Here is an 18,172-nt window from a genome sequence, read left to right as displayed (position 1 = left end):
CCACTTTCAGATGTATGCAGTTACCCATGACTCTTAAGCCGTGTTCACATTGGCAATTTGAAGTAACTGAAATCCTATCTATTTGCATATATACAGCCAAAAAGCACATGGAATCAGATATTTCAAGCGACATTTGAAGTCAGATTCAAATCTGATTCCTGGCCATGTGACTTGTCTGAATGTTCAAATCTGCCCTCAAGTGGTTTTTAGACTGTTATTTGGCATATCTTGTTGCTTGCTAGCTACTCTGTTGACAGTTTGACAAGAACATGTGGTAGCTAGCTAGCTTGTTAATTGTTTACAAACAAATTAGTGAATATGTTAGAACGCTAAACAGCCATCTAGCTAGCTAGTTGACTGCTGTGGCTAGCCAAAAAAAGGACTCGTTTTGAAAGTTGGATCATCTTATCAATTGAGGCTTTTTAAGTCTTCTTACCCTATGATTTAAAACATTCCAAGCAACTGGGAAACCTCCATGGCAGGCATTGTTGTCACCTTAGCTTGCTACAAAACATCTGAGCATAGGAAGCACAACCGCCAATCAGCCTACACCACTGCACACACCCGTCATTACTATGACACTAGCATAGCCTTGTCAGCAAATGATTGCTGTGTGATCACACACAAATCCAATTTGGTCACTTGCTGTTTGTACAGTTAGTAGTCCAAAACGGATTTGAGCATTAAGGCCTGCATTGTGAACAAGGCTTTAGAATCGTGGCAAAGTTGGTTTCTGTTTCTTCTTCAAGTGGTTTTCCAGCAGACTATGTTGCGTCTTGCTGCCTTTTACACTTCGGAAAGTGCATTGCACATTTGTTTGGTTGCTGTTTCAGACACATATTTGGCCATGTTAGCGTGGGTCAAACAAAAACACCCAAATAATGCCTCCCACAATGCAGGGATGGCTGCATGGTGCAGTTGGTGAAAACAGAGTAAAGCGAGAGGGATAACTGGGCCCAAAATCTGTCTTCTCCAGCAGGTGGCGTTTTATATATTTTTCACTCACCTAGCAAGGAGTTCTTGTATGGAGGTCAATGAGTGTCGCATTTGGTTTATTTGATCAAATAGAAGTTTCGTCATGATCAGGTAGTTACGAGTGTACTGATATGAGTAGGACACGTGACATCACGGCACGTGACATCCCTAGTGCCTGGTCCTGGGTGATACATAAGTATCTGCCCTCTCATTGACTTGAATGGTCCAACCTGATCTTGCCTCTTCCCGACTGCCTTCCATTTTTTAAGAAATGTATTTTCATTGTTAGAGCGGTCACTAGAGTATGTGGTCAATATAATGGATAATCTGTGTTGAAAAGCAACTTCGGCCACTTGAAGGCGACTTCATCAAAAACTGAATGACCTTTGATCACATGATTTTTGTAAATGTCATACAGACGACATGTAGTCAAAGACAGAAGAGAAAGCGAGACATCTCCACTCCCTCATTTTTTGTATGTTTCAATAGAAGTCAATTTCCTAAGTAGACCAGACCCAGCTGCTATTGCATTTTGTGTCTATGGGAGAGACTTTTAAAAGATTAGGACCAACGGTGACCAACGATGGTCAATGTCTTGACAAAAGTGATCTGTTCGAACGCGCCCATAGGATAGAAAGGAGCACACCTCTCCCACACCTCTCAGCAAAAGCTGTTTACCAAGTGTAATTTATATAAATAAGAGTGTAGTAAAGAAATATTCGGTTTCTTTTCATTTAGAAAGTCAGATTATTGACTGCTGTCAAGTCATAATAATGCTGAAATGAATAGTGGCACTGGCGCACCCACATACAAATTATATTCCTGGTGCCAAAAGCCCTGGTCTCCCATAAAAAGCCTATGTAAATTATGATCTCCAGTACTGCCAAACATTTTTTTTAGACAGATGTTTTGGGCTCTTAAATGTGTTTATTATGATCAAGTTTGATCCCCACATGAACTATTTTAAGATTGCTACAAATCAAGATATTTCATTAAATAGTGATCTATTCTGACTACTACATTTGTCATCACACAGGACCACATGCTGACACAGACCAAGCACGGGGCTCTCTCATGTAGGATGAAAATGACTACATCGACCAATATCCTTTGCTAGTTACAGTCACTTTCACCATCACCCTTTGCAATTTTTTTGGTGCCTTTCAGCCCCATTCAGCATGGCGCGCTTCAAATTAAAATACTTACAGCTTCATGCTCCATATTGAGTTTTCCATAGGAATTTGTGGATGACGTTAGCGCTATCACCATCTACTGGTTTTATGCTAGTCGGAATTAATAATAATACTTTTAAGATCAATTGGATAAAACAATTCCTAAGAAGACCCACTTCTATCTGGAATTTTATTCCTCATCATGTCTTCTCTACTTTTGGTGGCCTTAACTTCATGTTGTTTTGCAATTATAATATTGACAAAATTCCAGTGAAACTTTTTGCTTTTCATCGGCAGGTTTTCTTGTCATGGTCCTTAATTTATTACACAATTTTTCTCCACACAGATATTATATATGGAATAATCGGAATATATTGTATAAAAATACTACTTTGTTTTTAGAATATTGGTTCCGAAATAATATCCTATTGGTGAGCCAACTGGTAAATGCAGAGGGTCTTTTACTCATTTATAAGGAATTCTTATCACTTTACAAGGTCCCTGTAACACCTAAAGATTTTGCAATTGTTTTAGACGCCATTCCCTCAGGTGTTGCTCTGTTATTCAGGAACGTGTCAAGACCTGACCCTCAGAGCCTACCTTCTATTGACCCTGTTGACTCATCAGTAGGAAAGATTTGTTTCTCCTTTGGTCCATTCAACAACAGAGCGATACGGACCTTGTTTTAGCAGGATGTTGTATCTATATACCTTATGTCATGCCTTATTGGAATAGATTTATTGATAATATCTGTTGGGAAAAAGTTTGGATGTTGCCACACACATACCTACTTGTTAACAAAATTAAGGAAGTTTTCTTTAAAATTATTCATAAATATTATCCTGCCAACCACTATATGAAGAAGTTTAAGGAAAATATAAACTCAAATTGCTCCTTTTGTAATGACCAACCAGAAACAGTGTTGCATCTTTTTTGGCATTGTATTCATGTAAGAAAACTGTGGCAAGACATCAGTAGTTTTATAATTGAACACATTTATGAAGATTTTACACTATTGTGGAGAGATGTACTGCTTGGATTCTTTACATACGATAGAAATAAGCTGAAACATTTTTATGTAATTAATTTCATTATTCTTTTGGCCAAATTTCATACACACAAATGTAAATTTACAAACAAAAAAACAAATTTTCTTACCCTACAAAAAGAAATTGAACTGTATTTTAAGACAGTTAAATACTCTACCAACAAAAAAGCTGTTAGAATTGTAAGTGTATGTATATCCCTTAAGGTCCTTGTGTAATTGTCCATTGTATATAATTTATATATACTTGTGTTCCCCCATGTACTTTCTGTATTGATTTGTTGTTAATTAAAAAAATAAAAATAAAAATATCCTAGTCGGAATTAGGAAACTGAAATTTCCGACTTGCTAACTGGTTGTAGTTATACACGTGCCATGTTCAACGAATCAGCAAGTCTGAAATTGCAGAGTTTCCTAGTTCCGACTATTATGTAAATTGTGCACACAGGGAGCAGCGCTAGCAGCGACCACGTCATCACGTTATCCAAAAACATGGCAGACATTGGATATATATAAAATGTTAATATCTTCGGCTGACCCTTGCTGGGTCATGGCTGAAAGGGATCCAGCTTTTGTCAAATTAACGTTATTTAAAAAAAGATTTTAGCTAACCCTAGTCATGACTATTTTCCTAACCTTAGCTTAATTACCCTAACCTGCTGCGTAAATCCCCCTAACCTGCTAAGAAAAGTCAAATTTGATGTTACTTTTACAAAAGCTGGATCCCTTCTAGCCATGACCCCCTTTTTTTGCTGCGGAGTCCGCAGACGCGTCGAATCCCCAACAACCGGGTGTAAAGGTTTTCAGGAGAAATGTTAAGAGAGCCTGTGACACTACTTCTGCTTTTGGACTTTAATTAACAAGGCGATTTAACTCCTCCACATTTACTGGGTTGTTTGAACAGTGCAGAAGAGAACCTCCCCCGACAGTTTTTTCCCTTCTCAAGTATGTAGGGGATCTAGTTTCAGGCGTTTCTTTTACGGCACCTACTACGTTAGGTTACTGTTTTGGGGTTAGGGCTTTGCTGTAATTGCCTTTTCCTACATAATGTTCCTTATACATTTTCCTTTTCTGGAACGCACCAGTGTGTCGTGAACAACATTAGAGTGAGCAACAATAGTGAAATCGGTGGTTCAGCTTCAAAATACAAGTCCGTGATGCAAACGGATAAAAATAGTGGAATCGTGCCACAATTGGACTAGAAAATGCCCCCAAAAATTGGAATGTTATATAAATTCAACAGAAGACAATACTTAGTACATTTGACGGGGCTATACATTTGTGTGAGATTTTTTTCTCTCCTGAGTAGCCTTGTTTCACTGCCAAAAATAAAATTTAACCATCTGTGTTGTTATTTCACTGAACACTAATGTCAAATACAGGTAGCCTAGTCAAATAATTAACATCCAATCACATTAACTGTTACTATCTCGCAGGAATTCCACTAACGGTCCGTATGTAGCCAAACGTAGCTGCTGCTCATTTTGGTATCTGTACTGATGGCGCAAATCCATGACAGGGAGACATAGTGGAGTGGTAATGTGCATGCAAGTAGTTTCTCCCGACGCCTCTTGGGTACGTACACTGCAGCATCCACTGAGAGGCTAATGCTGCCAAGGGAATGCCTGACTGCTTGAAATAATTTTTGGACACTACAGTGAAAATTGTAAACTTTTTATAAAGCAAGGGCCCTGAACTTTTATGTACTTTCTGCATTATGCAATGATATGGGCAGCGACCATGTAACGCTTTTACAACATACAGATGTGCGCTGGTTAACAAGGGGCAAAGTATTGACAAGTTTTTTTTAAATTGAGAGGCGAGCTTCAAGTTTTCTTTACTGACCATAATTTTCACTTATCTGACCACTTGCATGACGACGAGTTTCTCACACGACTGCCCTAGCTGGGTGATGTTTTTTCTTGCCTGAATCATCTGAATCTAGGATTACAGGGACTCTCCGCAACTATATTGAGGCTATGATTAAGAAGTTGAAGCTCTTCCCAATACAATACTCTCTCCAATACAACTCAACATTGCAGAGTTATGTGCATCCTTTCAAGCACACCCTTCTCAGTAACCTGTGGTGAGTTATTTACAATTTTCGATGAACAAATAAGGTTTTATATGTAAGATGGTTAAATAAAGAGCAAAATTATTGATTATTATTTGTGCCCTGGTCCTATAAGTGCTCTTTGTCACTTCCCACGAGCCAGGTAGTGACAAAAACTCACACTCATTCTTGTGTTTAATAAATGTATTGTATAGTGTGTGTGGCAGGCTTACAATGATGGCAAAAAACAACATTTGAGAGTGTGCTGACTCTGGTGCTAGAGAGGGTACACAGCTGGAGGTTGAATGTTTGAAGGGGTAAGGGACTATAAAAAGTGTGGGAACCACTGTTCTAGGGCAACATATAAGCCTAATGACAGAAGAGAAGCTGCATGTATCTAATTAAGGACAAGTTGACTAACAAATAGCTTACCAAAATGTTGGAAATTATAAAGCAGAAACATATCTAAATCAGGAAATCTGGCCTACACCGCATTTCTATGTTTGCAGGGTTAGGTTCAGGTGTGGGCCTCAGATTGTCAATCACATATGGGCCTAGTCTGGCAGTTACGGGTGGGTTATTAACAATTGTGGGCAGATGCGGGTGAACAATCAGCTGTTTCATGAGATTAAATAAAAGATCCCAGAAATGTCCCATATGCACAAAAAGCTTATTTCTCTGAAATTGTGTCCACAAATGTGTTTACATCCCTTTTAGTGAGCATTTCTCCTTTACCAAGATCATCCATCCACCTGAAAAGTGTGGCATATTAAGAAGCTGATTAAACAGCATGATCATTACACAGGTACACCTTGTGCTGGGGACAATCAACCACCACTCAAATGTGCAGTTTTGTCACACAACACAATGCCACAGATGTCTCAAGTTTGAGGGAGTGTGCAATTGGCATTCTGACTGCAGGAATGTCCACCAGAGCTGTTGCCAGAGAATTGAATGCTCATTTCTCTACCATAAGCCGCCTCCAACGTCATTTTTGAGAATTTGGCAGTATGCCCAACCAGCCTCACAACTGCCGACCATGTGTAACCACACCAGCCCAGGATCTCCACATCCAGCTTCTTCACCTGCGGGATCGTCTGAAACCAGCCACCCGGACAACTGATGAAACTGAGGAGTATTTCTGTCAGTAATTAAAGCCCTTTTAGAAAAACTAATTCCTATTGGCTGGGCCTGGCTTTCCAGTGGGTGGGCCTGGCTCCCAATTGGATGGGCCTATGCCCAGTCATGTGAAATCCATAGATTAAGGCCTAAAAAATGTATTTCAATTGACTGATTTCCTTATATGAACTGTAACTCAGTAAAATCATTGAAATTGTTGCGTTTATATTTTTGACCAGTATAGTTTATATTCAACAGATCATTATTTAGTCTAGGGCTCTCCTGTTTATGGAGAGCTCCAACCCTAATCTAGAGCACCCGATTGTTATAGTTAGCTGGTTGATGAGCTGAATCAGGTTAGTTAGGGATGGAGGGAAAACCTACTGGATGGTAGCTCCCCATGAACAGGGCTGGAAAGCTCTGATTAATCTAGTACAACTGTGGCATGATTCCTCTGTTATTTTTATCAGTTTCAATGGGGGACTTTTATATTGAAGGCGAACCGCCGATGCCACTATTGTTGCTCACGCTAAAAATGTTGTTCACGACACACATCTCTGGGAAGCTAGCTACGCAGTAGACGGATAGCTAGCACAATGAATTTGCTCTATGCCAGGATAATATGATGAAATAGATTTATCAGAGGATGTGAATAATCGCAATTATCATAGATTGATATTGGTCAATTCATTAATGTGTCAAGGCTAAGACAAGTGGTGCAAGCTAGTACTTGCCGTACATTTTTGCTTGCTACGCTAACGGTTAGCTACGCCTATGATGACACATTTCAACAAGAATACAAGAAAGAAAGGTAGGCAATGGCCTCTTGACTCAGTCGTTAGCTGATTCTGCAGAATATAAGCAGTTTGTTTCTGTTATGTCTCATATCTAACGTTGTATCGCTGGATTTGTTCTTTACAGTAGCTAGTTAACTCGCTAGTTATGCTAATACAGTATCCGGGACTGGCAGCAAGGATTAGCTATTAGCCAACTTAATAGCAAGTTTTTTTTTCTATTGGCTAGTTACCAAGTTTAGCGGGTTAACCTAGCTAGCTATCGGGGTTCGTTGGGTAGCTACACTGACAAATTAGCCAACGTTACTATAGCTATGAAAACATTTGCCGGTACCATTAGCTGGGTTTCTGGTTGGTTGTTTGCCTACCGAATGTTAACGTTAGCTACTTAGCTTTCTAGATAGCTCACATTTGCTAGTAACGTTAGTAGCTAATGTTGGCTACATGTTTATTTGGCTAACGTTAGATGGTTAACTAGCTTGCCAATTTGCTAATGTTAATTAGCTGGTTAGTCGTAGCTGTTTCAGACGCATTTTCTTGGGTTGGCTATCAAGCTAACGTTCTTGTTAAGGCAGTGGTTTTAGCTAACTAGCTATATTAATCAGTTTGCCAAAATTCTATTTCTTATGTTAAGTTATCGTAGCTAGGTAACAGTACATGGTAAACTCAAGCTGTTTGTCAGCCACCTAGTATGACTTATTTTAAAATGTATTTCAGCAGTCTATGAATATGGACACACACTGTGTACAAAACATGAGGAACACCTTTGCCCTCAGAACAGCCGCAATTCGTTGTAGAGTCCATGCCCCAATGTGTCGAAAGCGTTCCACAGGAATGTTGACTCCAATGCTTCCCACAGTTGTCAAGTTGGCTGGATGTCCTTTGGGTGGCGGACCATTCTTGATACACACGGGGAAACTGTTAAGCATGACAAATCCAGCAGCGTTGCAGTTCTTGACACACAAATCGGTGCGCCTGGCAGATACTACCATACCCCGTTCAAAGGCATTTAAATATTTTGTCTTGTCTATTCACCCTCTGAATGGTACACATATACACTCTTTTAACCAGTCTCCTCTCCTTCATCTACACTGATTGAAGTGGATTTAACAGGTGACATCAATAAGGGATCACGGCGTTCACCTGGTCAGTCTGTCATGGAAAGAGCAGGTGTTCCTAATGCTTTGTGCACTCAGTGTTAACCTAATAAACGTTTCCCAAACTTGTTCTTGGGGACCCCAAGAGGTGCACGTTTGTTTTTTGCCCTAGCACTACACAACTATTTCAATAAATAGTTCTCTGCATATGACATGGTTGTTATCACTTAGCATTCTTAGAATAACAGCATTGGAGTTGCAATAACATAGTTGCATAATAATATGCTTGTTGTGTATTTGGTTACTTTTTGACCACATACAGGCTTTTCAGAGTCTCTTTGTGACTGCACCATAGACTCGCACTCAGTTTCTTCTTAGATTGTAATGTAGAGCTAAGTCAAGCCACAGGGATAGCTTATGAAACATCACTCATTGGGGTTCTGGAAAGCGACTTGATGAAAATTGCATACCGCAGTGATGATCCATGTTTGGATCCGGTTTGGACGTCTGTCTTACTTAGAATTGCAATTAGACCCACCCGTCATGGTTTAAAATAATGTGGCACCGCCTGCCAAGGATTGTGTTTTCCTAATATGACTCTTGTTGGTCATCTTTGTTTACTGGAAAATCTCCAGTGTTGGAGAAATTTTCCCCTCGTTTAAAATGCCTTTGGTTATCCAAGCCCAAGTTAAACAAGGCTTGTTAAGAGGGTGCAAAGCAGTGCTGTTTTGCATTGCCTGTGGTGTTTTGCCAATTTGTGACCAAAATATGACACCATTTTAAGAGTGCAACATTTTGGCAGCCTTCCAGATGTGAGATCTTGACTTTGGCTGCACATGTAGGCCAGCCAGAGAGCTGCAAGCTTGGATGTTCTTATTTAAGGACACAGGATATTTTAGTACCGATCCCCTAAATGTACTTAACAAAAATATAAACACAACATGCAACAACTTCAAAGATTTTAATGAGTTTTAGTTCATATAAGGAAGTCGGTCAATTTAAATATATTCATTAGGCACTAATCTATGGATTTCACGACTAGGCAAGGGTGCAGCCATGGGTGGGCCTGGGAGGGCATGCCTGCCCACTTGGCAGCCAGGCCCACCCACTGGGGAGCCAGGCCCAGCCAATCAGATTCAGTTTTTCCCCATAAAAGGGCTTTATTACAAACAAAAATACTCCTCGGTTTCATCAGTTGTCTGAGCGGCTGGTTTCAGACGATCCCGCAGTTGAAGAAGCTGGCTGTGCAGGTCCTGCATTTTATATTTTTGTTCAGTGTAGTTCTATAGCACTCACTGGTAGTGCTGCTTCTAGCTGTCAGATTATATAATGTCTAGGCCAACACAGCACACCCTCATGATCTTCAATGTAGTCTGTCAAACTAATTTTTCAATCATCAACTACTTCCATGTGCAAAACCTATGCCAACCAAAACTAAACTACTATCTTCTGTTCTTGGCCCTCTCTTCCCATTTTCTCTTTTCTCCTCCCCAGCCTAGACTCTGCATGGCGAGCGAGTGGCGGCAGCAGAAGTGACTGTCCCTAGAGCAGCCAGAGAGGCCAGTGGCAGAGTGGTGGTGTGGCCCCGGCCCCATACGGGAGGAGAACCACCATGGCCTCTCGTCATCAGAGGAACTCTGTGCGGATCCTGTCCAGCCGGGAGCGTGGCTCACAGGCCTTTGGCTCCAAGCGCCTCCTGCAGCAGCTGGTGGAGGAGAAGGTCCGCTGGATGAAATGGCAGAGTCAGGTAAAAGCCAAAGAAGCACACTATCCCAGTCAAAGGATTAGTCAAAACTGCTTTGGTTTCAACAGATATGGAGTAGTAGGAGGCTATCAATCTCTCACTACTTTCACTGCCCACCTGCTGCAGTAGTCATTTTGATCTGGAACAACATACTATTGCCTTTAACTCGTCACCATGGAAACAATGCCCTGTGCTTATCTTTACCATCTATAGTCTATTTTGGGAGTTGTTCTTCAAAATCCCTAATAATATGCAGTTGATGGATCACAATTTCACTCAAGTGTTAAGATAAAAAAAACTGTCTGTTTGAATATATGTAATTATACTATGATTTGTGCATTTAATAATGCGTGTGCTACCTCCATGTAAGGCGTTAAGCAATGTTTGTTGCCCTTACACAGAAAGTGGAGCTGCCAGACAGCCCTCGCTCGACGTTCCTGTTGGCTTTCAGCCCAGACCGGTAAGGAACTCAACTGACCCGGCCGCACGAATGGATTCATGAGAGCATTTGAGGCAGGGCTTCCTTAAGCGGCATAGCAGCTGTAACATTTACTCTACCCCCCCTTATCTCCAATTTGATAGGACCCTCATGGCTTCCACTCATGTCAATCACAACATCTACATCACAGAGGTGAAGACTGGAAAGTGCTTGCATTCGCTGGTAGGCCACCGCCGCACGCCCTGGTGCGTGACCTTTCACCCTACCATCACAGGTCTGGTGGCCTCCGGGTGCCTTGACGGAGAGGTCCGCATCTGGGACCTGCATGTAAGTAGTGCCTTCTCTTAAACACAGACAGACCCCTATTAAAATAAAATAGGACACAAGTTTCAGGTCTCCGCTTGCCAAGTTGCATAGGTATATTCTTTTACTATGTTAGATTGTAAGACTTGCATACACAGCACAGTCTTCGCCAGAAGTAAATGTTGAGTTGTCCCCCAGGGCACTGTCCAACTCCAGACATCATAAGGAAACTTGTCTATCTTCATTGTGTTGCTATTGGTAGTCTAGTTGATAAACCCCTTTGACAGGAATCTGCATTCCATAAAGATCATGCAAGCGTTTGTATCCACTGTTGCCGTATCCTACTTGTTTCTTTCTGTATTAAATCCCCTTGTGTTTGTTTCTGCAGGGTGGCAGTGAGAGCTGGTTCACGGAAAGCAACGTGGCCATTGCCTCGCTAGCCTTCCACCCCACTGCCCAGCTCCTCCTCATCGCCACCAATAACGAGCTCCACTTCTGGGACTGGAGCCGGCCCGAGCCCTTTGCCGTGGTCAAAACCGGCAGCGAGACTGAAAGAGTCAGGTGAGAGACCATAGAGATTGATGGAGGGCTGGATATATACTACATACTTTCACGCTCTCTCTCTGGGTTTCCGTTAGCCCGTCGTAGCTGGCTTTTGGGTGATTTTAAAAACGAATAAAAAGGCAATAAATAAAATTGCTGCCGGCCAATTGTCCTGGAGAATAACAAAAGCCCATTGCAATATAATGCTTTTTAGCCTATTAATTGATAGAAATACCAGTTAGTCGATGTAAATGCATTTGATTGGTCATGCTTTTCTGTTCTATAGGTTAATTTGCGTTTCTACTATTGGGGATACTAGATTGACAGGGTAGTGGTTTTGCTGTTTTATTAATCTCTTGTTGGCTGAGAAGGTAAACGTGGAAAGTTAATGTAACATCTTCAAACTGCGCATCAGAATTTCGGTTAGATGTTGCATGTGCTGTTAAGATGAATTACCATCATCTATATGTTTGCTGTCATTCTGAGTACCGTGGGTGGACGCCCTAATCGGGTTACTCACCCAATGCATATGGGTCCAGTAAATTAACATGCTGCAGGTCAAATGTCTGGCGCCACATTTTCCTAACGGAAAGACTGATACAGTTGAAGTCGGAAGTTTACATACACCTTGGCCAAATACATTTAAACTCCAGTATTTCACAATTTCTGACATTTTAATCCTAGTAATAACTCCCTGTTTTAGGAATGTGAAATGTCAGAATAATTTATTTCAGCTTTTATTTCTTTCATCACATTCCCAGTGGGTCAGAAGTTTACATACACTCAATTAGTATTTGGTAGCATTGCCTTTAAATTGTTTAACTTGAGTCAAACGTTTCGGGTAGCCTTCCACAAGCTCCCCACAATAAGTTGGGTGAATTTTGGCCCATTCCTCCTGACAGAGCTGGTGTAACTGAGTCAGGTTTGTAGGCCTCCTTGCTCGCACACGCTTTTTCAGTTCTGCCCACACATTTTCTATAGGATTGAGGCCAGGGCTTTTTGATGGCCACTCCAATACCTTAACTTTGTTGTCCTTAAGCCATAACTTTGGAAGTATGCTTGGGGTCATTGTCCATTTGGAAGACCCATTTGCGACCAAGCTTTAACTTCCTGACTGATGTCTTGAGATGTTGCTTCAATATATCCACATCATTTTCCTACCTCATGATGCCATCTATTTTGTGGTAGTGCACCAGCCCCTCCTGCAGCAAAGCACCCCCACAACATGATGCTGCCACCCCCATGCTTCACGGTTGGGATTGTGTTCTTCGGCTTGCAAGCCTCCCCCTTTTTCCTCCAAACATAACGATGGTCATTATGGCCAAACAGTTCTATTTTTGTTTCATCAGATCAGAGGGCATTTCTCCAAAAAGTACGATCTTTGTCCCCATGTGCAGTTGCAAACCGTAGTCTGTTTTTTTAATGGCGGTTTTGGAGCAGTGGCTTCTTCCTGAGCGGCCTTTCAGGTTATGTCAATATAGGACTCGTTTTACTGTTTATATAGATACTTTTGTACCTGTTTCCTCCAGCATCTTCACAAGGTCCTTTGCTGTTGTTCTGGGATTGATTTGCACTTTTCGCACCAAAGTACGTTCATCTCTAGGAGACAGAACGCGTCTCCTTCCTGAGCGGTATGGCGGCTGCGTGGTCCCATGGTGTTTATACTTGCGTACTACTGTTTGTACAGATGAACGTGGTACCTTCAGGCATTTGGAAATTGCTCCCAAGGATGAACCAGATTTGTGGAGGTCTACAATTTTTTTTCTGAGGGCTTGGCTGATTTCTTTTGATTTTCCCATGATGTCAAGTAAAGAGAAACTGAGTTTGAAGGTAGGCCTTGAAATACATCCACAGGTACACCTCCAATTGACTCAAATGATGTCAGTTAGCCTATCAGAAGCTTCTAAAGCCATGACATAATTTTCTGGAATTTTCCAAGCTGTTTAAAGGCACAGTCAACCTAGTGTATGTACACTTCTGACCCACTGGAATTGTGATACAGTGAAATAATCTGTCTAAACAATTACTGTGAACAATTACGTGTCATGCACAAAGTAGATGTCCTAACCGACTTGCCCAAACTATAGTTTGTTAACAAGAATTTTGTGGAGTGGTTGAAAAACGAGTTTTAATGACTCCAACCTAAGTGTATGTAAACTTCCGACTTCAACTGTATGTACATACAGTCTCAATGTCCTTGAGTGGCCCAGCCAGAGCCTGGACTTGAACCCGATCTAACATCTCTGGAGACCTGAAAATAGCTGTGCAGCGATGCTTCCCATCCAATCTGACTGAGCTTGAGAAGAATGGGAGAAACTACCCAAATACTGGTGTGCCAAGCTTGTAGTGTCATACCTAAAAAAAACTCCAGGCTGTAATCGCTGTCAAAGGTGCTTCAACAATGTACTGAGTGAAAGATCTGAATACTTGCGTAAATATGATGATTTTAAAAAAATTAAAAAAAATGTTAGTGTATAGATTGACAGGAACATTAAAAAAAATACAAAAAAATAAACGTTTTAGAGTAAGGCTGTAACATAATGTCGGAATACTTTCTTTTTTTTTCAATTTAAAGTTTTATTAAGTTTTCAATCAACCAACCAAACACATTCCACATTCACAGATGTGACAGACTTAAAAAAAAAAATAATAATAATAAAAAAATTGTTATATATATACATATATACATATATACATACATACATATACATACATACATACACACACACAAATAATAATTATAACAAAATTTAAAATATAGAACTTGCAGCAGCACTATCAAGGTTCTTATTTGCTATTTCCAGCCTTAGCTGAGATGACGAGCCAATGATTAGTTTTTAGATTTTACAGCACCTTACACAACACGCATCTGCTCACCTCCCCGATCCCCCCATTCACTCTGTCCAATTTGAGATATAGTGGAGTAGTGGAGACCAGAGTCTATCAAACTTGGGCTGTCTCTTGTGGAGGTCATAAGTGAGCTTTTCAAGAGGGAGAAAGTCAACAATCTGGTCAATCCACATTTTAAATGTAGGAGAGGTACTAGAGGCCCACAATAGAAGGATACATTTCTTAGCAAAGTATGTAATGGTCATGAGCAAATTTTCTCTGTCAGGATCAAGAACAAAGTCCTGCTGGGCATTAAGAAGATAGAGACACGGGGTCATATCAAACTGTACATCTAGTATTTTCTGTGCAGCAGTATGTATAGATTGCCAAAATCTGGCAATCTCTCTACAGCTCCAAAATACATGCATATAGGTTCCACTTTCAGAGGTACATCTTTTACAGTTAGGAGAAATGTCTGTTTTCATTTTATGGAGTCTCAAGGGAGTGTAATAAAATTTGTACAAAAATTTGTAATTAGATTCTTTCATTTTTACATTAGTAGAGAAGCAGTATACCCTGTCGCAAACCTCCGCCCATAACTCATCACTGATAGTCAGACCAAGGTCCTTTTCCCAGATTATTTTCAAAGGAGTAAAGGAGGAGCCTCCTTTCTCAGAAAGGAGTCTATAGATATAGGATATTTTGCCTTTAATGGATTGTGCTGTGACAAGAAGGGTTTCAACTTCATTCAACTGAGTTCTAAACCTCCTCTTGGAAGTAAATGAGGAGATGACATGTCTAATTTGAAGATATTTTAAAAAATGGGATCTTGGCACATTGAATTCACTGCAGAGCTCTTGAAAGGATTTCAGTGTAGTGGTCTTCTGATGAAATAGGTCTGAAAAGGTCCTGATTCCTAGAGTATGCCAAAGATTAAAGTTGGCATCCCTCAGGGCTTTTGGCAAGTCTGGGTTGCCTACTATAGGCGAGTGAGAGCATATTTGGGAGGAGATGCCCAGGTATTTCTTACAGTCCCTCCACGCTAGTAGGGTGCTGTAAATCAAATGTTTTGGCTATGTTGCCCACTTCACTAAAGTTATTAATGAATATGGTTGAGCTTAGTGGCAATGAACCACAGGATTGGGCTTCTATCTGGATCCACGTTGACTCTTGTCTGTTTGTGATCCATGTTAGCATGTTGCGGATTTGGGCAGACCAGTAGTACAATTGAAGGGAGGGAAGGGCAAGACCGCCCTTAGATTCAGGTTTCGATAGAGTGGAGAGCTTGATCCTAGGTTTTTTATTGCCCCATATAAATTTGGTGATGCTTTGGTTAATTGTTTTGAAAAAGGAAGCTGGGAGATAGCATGGGAGCATCTGAAATAAATAGTTCAGTCTAGGGAGGATGTTCATACGGATTACATTAATTCTTCCTACTAAGCTAATTGGGAGGGAGATCCAGGTTTGGAGGTTGTTCTTGATTCGATCCAGGAGTGGAAGATAATTCTCCTTGAAAAGCCTATTCAGATCTGGTGTTATGAATATCCCAAGGTATTGAAACCCCTGTGTCTTCCATTGGAATGGGCATAGTGTCTTCATAGAACTGGTGAGTGTAATATTGAGAGGGCAGACAGTGGATTTGTTAAAATTAATCTTATAACCTGAAAACGTGCCATACTGAGCAATTGTGTCTAAAATGGGAGGAAGGGATTTCTCAGGGTTGGATATGTAGAGCAAGACATCATCCGCGTAAAGCGAAATCTTGTGCTGCAGGCCGCCTGCAGGAACACCTGTAATACTTGGATTGCTCCTTATCAACTCTGCCAGAGGCTCCGCCCCCAACAAGTAGAGCAGGGGGGATAGCGAGCACCCTTGTCTTGTGCCCCGTCCCAAAGGGAATCTGTCAGAGTTCAGTCCGTTAGTAGTCACCATGGCATTTGGATGAGAGTATAGTGATTTGATCCATTTAATAAAGTTTGGGCCCATATTGAACTTTTCTAAGACTGAGAACAGAAAGCTCCACTCCATCCTGTCGAACGCCTTCTCAGCATCCAGTGAAGCCAGCAGGACAGGGGTCTTCTGTGCGTTTACTTGATCAATAATATCAAAAAGACGGCGAATGTTATCAGAAGAGTATCTGTCTCTAATAAATCCAGTTTGGTCCGCTTTTATTATTTTGGGAAGAAGAGTGTTTAGTCTTTTGGCCAGCAATTTGGTAATTATTTTGTAGTCGAAATCCAACAAGCTTATGGGCCGGAAGGAGGAGCAGGATAGGGGGTCCTTGTCTTTTTTGAGCAACACTGTAATGCGAGCTGTGTGCATTGAGTCTGGGAGAACTCCGTTTTTGCAAAAATCCTCCAGCATTGGCATGAAAATAGGGCTAAGCTGGGGCCAAAAAGCTTTGTAGAACTCTCTGGGGAATCCATCTGGGCCTGGGGACTTGTTAGGTGGCATGGAGGTAATTGCCTCCAGGATCTCCTCAGGAGTGAAGGGGGAGTTGAGATCTTCTTGGTCGGTCTCTGATAGTTTAGGTAGCGAGATTCCCTCTAGGAAGGAGTGGAGTTCTGCCTCCGTGTGTTTTCTCTCAGAGGTATATAGTTTGCAGTAAAAATCATGAAAAGTTAAATTGATCTTTTTTGGGTCATATGTGACCTCGTCCTCTGCTGTTCGGATAGCCATAATTGTACGCTCTGACTGCTCTTTTTTTAATTGATAAGCAAGCAATCTACTAGGCCTATTGCTATACTCATGGTATTTCTGTTTAGTAAAGAAAACTTTTTTTTTAATCTCCCGAGTATAGTCCAAATTCAGTTTGGCTTTGGCTGCTTTAAGTTGACTCCAGGAGGTGCTGTCTGGGGATTGTTTATGTACTTTTTCACAGCGTTCCAGCTCCCTCTCCAGATCTAGCCTGTGTGCTTCCATTGCTTTTTTCTTAGAGGAAGCATATGCAATTAGATGACCTCTTAGTGTGGCTTTAGCAGCGTCCCACATTGTGGCCGGAGAAACAGGAGAATCTTTGTTGTCTTGTGTGTAGTTGTCTATCCATGTAGTTACCAATGTATGGAATGCTTCGTTTGATAGCATGGAGGTGTTGAATTTCCAGCTCTTTGACCTCGGGATGTTTTTGCAGAGGTCAAAGCGGAGGTGGACAAAGGCGTGATCCGAAAGCGCTATGGGTCCGATTGTACACGTGGCTGAATTTATGAAACTCTTTGGGATAAAAATGTAATCTATACGGGAGTAGGTGTTATGGACATTAGAGTAGTATGTATAGTCCATAGATGAGCTATTAGTCTCTCTCCAGATATCTATCAGTCCCATCTCTTTAGTAAGAGAGTTCAACATCTTTGCAGATCTAGGATTTGTGGTGGGGACTTGAGATGATTTGTCTAGGGTTGGGTTCAGGGTACAATTAAAATCTCCGGCCAACACTCCAAAGGAAACACAATGCTCATTGAACAGGGTTATCATTTTCGACATAAAAGCAGGAGTATCTGTGTTAGGGGCGTATATGTTTAAGATAGTAATTGGTTGCCCATACAGTGACCCAGTTATCAAAATAAATCTCCCCTCCGGATCAGATATGTTTTTGTCAATTATGAATGGAACATTCTTATGGATAAGTATGGCTGTACCTCTACTGTTGGATTTGAAAGATGAGAAATACACCTGTCCCACCCAAGCTCTGCGGAGTTTGGCATGTTCAGCATCACAGAGGTGTGTCTCTTGCAATAGCGCGATGTCTGCTTTTTCCTTTTTTAGACCACATAGTATCTTTTTCCGTTTTATTGCATGACCTAGACCATGGCAGTTCCATGTCAATAGATTTAAGGTACTAGTCATCGTCATCGAACAGTAATCGAACTTTAGTGCAAGTCATCTCTGGGTAAAGGTGGATAGTAGTTACAGCTGCGTTCACATAAAAGGAAAATAAATGGTTTACATAAAATAACAGTCTCTGAACACCCCAGCCGAGTTCCCAAACAACTCGACATATCCCGTTGGATCTATTACCTCCCCGCTCAGTCACAATTCTGTGTTCCAACAACAACAACAAAA

The 18,172-nt window shown here is 41.1% G+C and overlaps 1 protein-coding gene across 1 annotated transcript in view; it reads left to right on the top strand.

The window, feature by feature from the left end:
- Positions 1-6,925: 6,925 nt before the first annotated feature.
- ambra1b (autophagy/beclin-1 regulator 1b) overlaps positions 6,926-18,172 on the top strand; it is a 45,658-nt gene continuing 34,411 nt past the window's right edge. Inside the window, exons 1-5 of the mRNA XM_039017177.1 lie at positions 6,926-7,175; positions 9,750-10,002; positions 10,401-10,459; positions 10,582-10,765; positions 11,130-11,302. Of these exons, the coding sequence (XP_038873105.1) occupies positions 9,868-10,002; positions 10,401-10,459; positions 10,582-10,765; positions 11,130-11,302 (551 nt within the window). The 5' untranslated portion in view covers positions 6,926-7,175; positions 9,750-9,867. The remainder of the gene's footprint in view (positions 7,176-9,749; positions 10,003-10,400; positions 10,460-10,581; positions 10,766-11,129; positions 11,303-18,172) is intronic.

This window comes from Salvelinus namaycush, chromosome 21, assembly GCF_016432855.1.
Source record: "Salvelinus namaycush isolate Seneca chromosome 21, SaNama_1.0, whole genome shotgun sequence".
Classification (NCBI taxonomy): domain Eukaryota; kingdom Metazoa; phylum Chordata; class Actinopteri; order Salmoniformes; family Salmonidae; genus Salvelinus; species Salvelinus namaycush.
The sequence above is the reverse complement of the archived record's forward strand: the minus strand, read 5'-3'. Positions and strand labels throughout refer to the sequence as shown.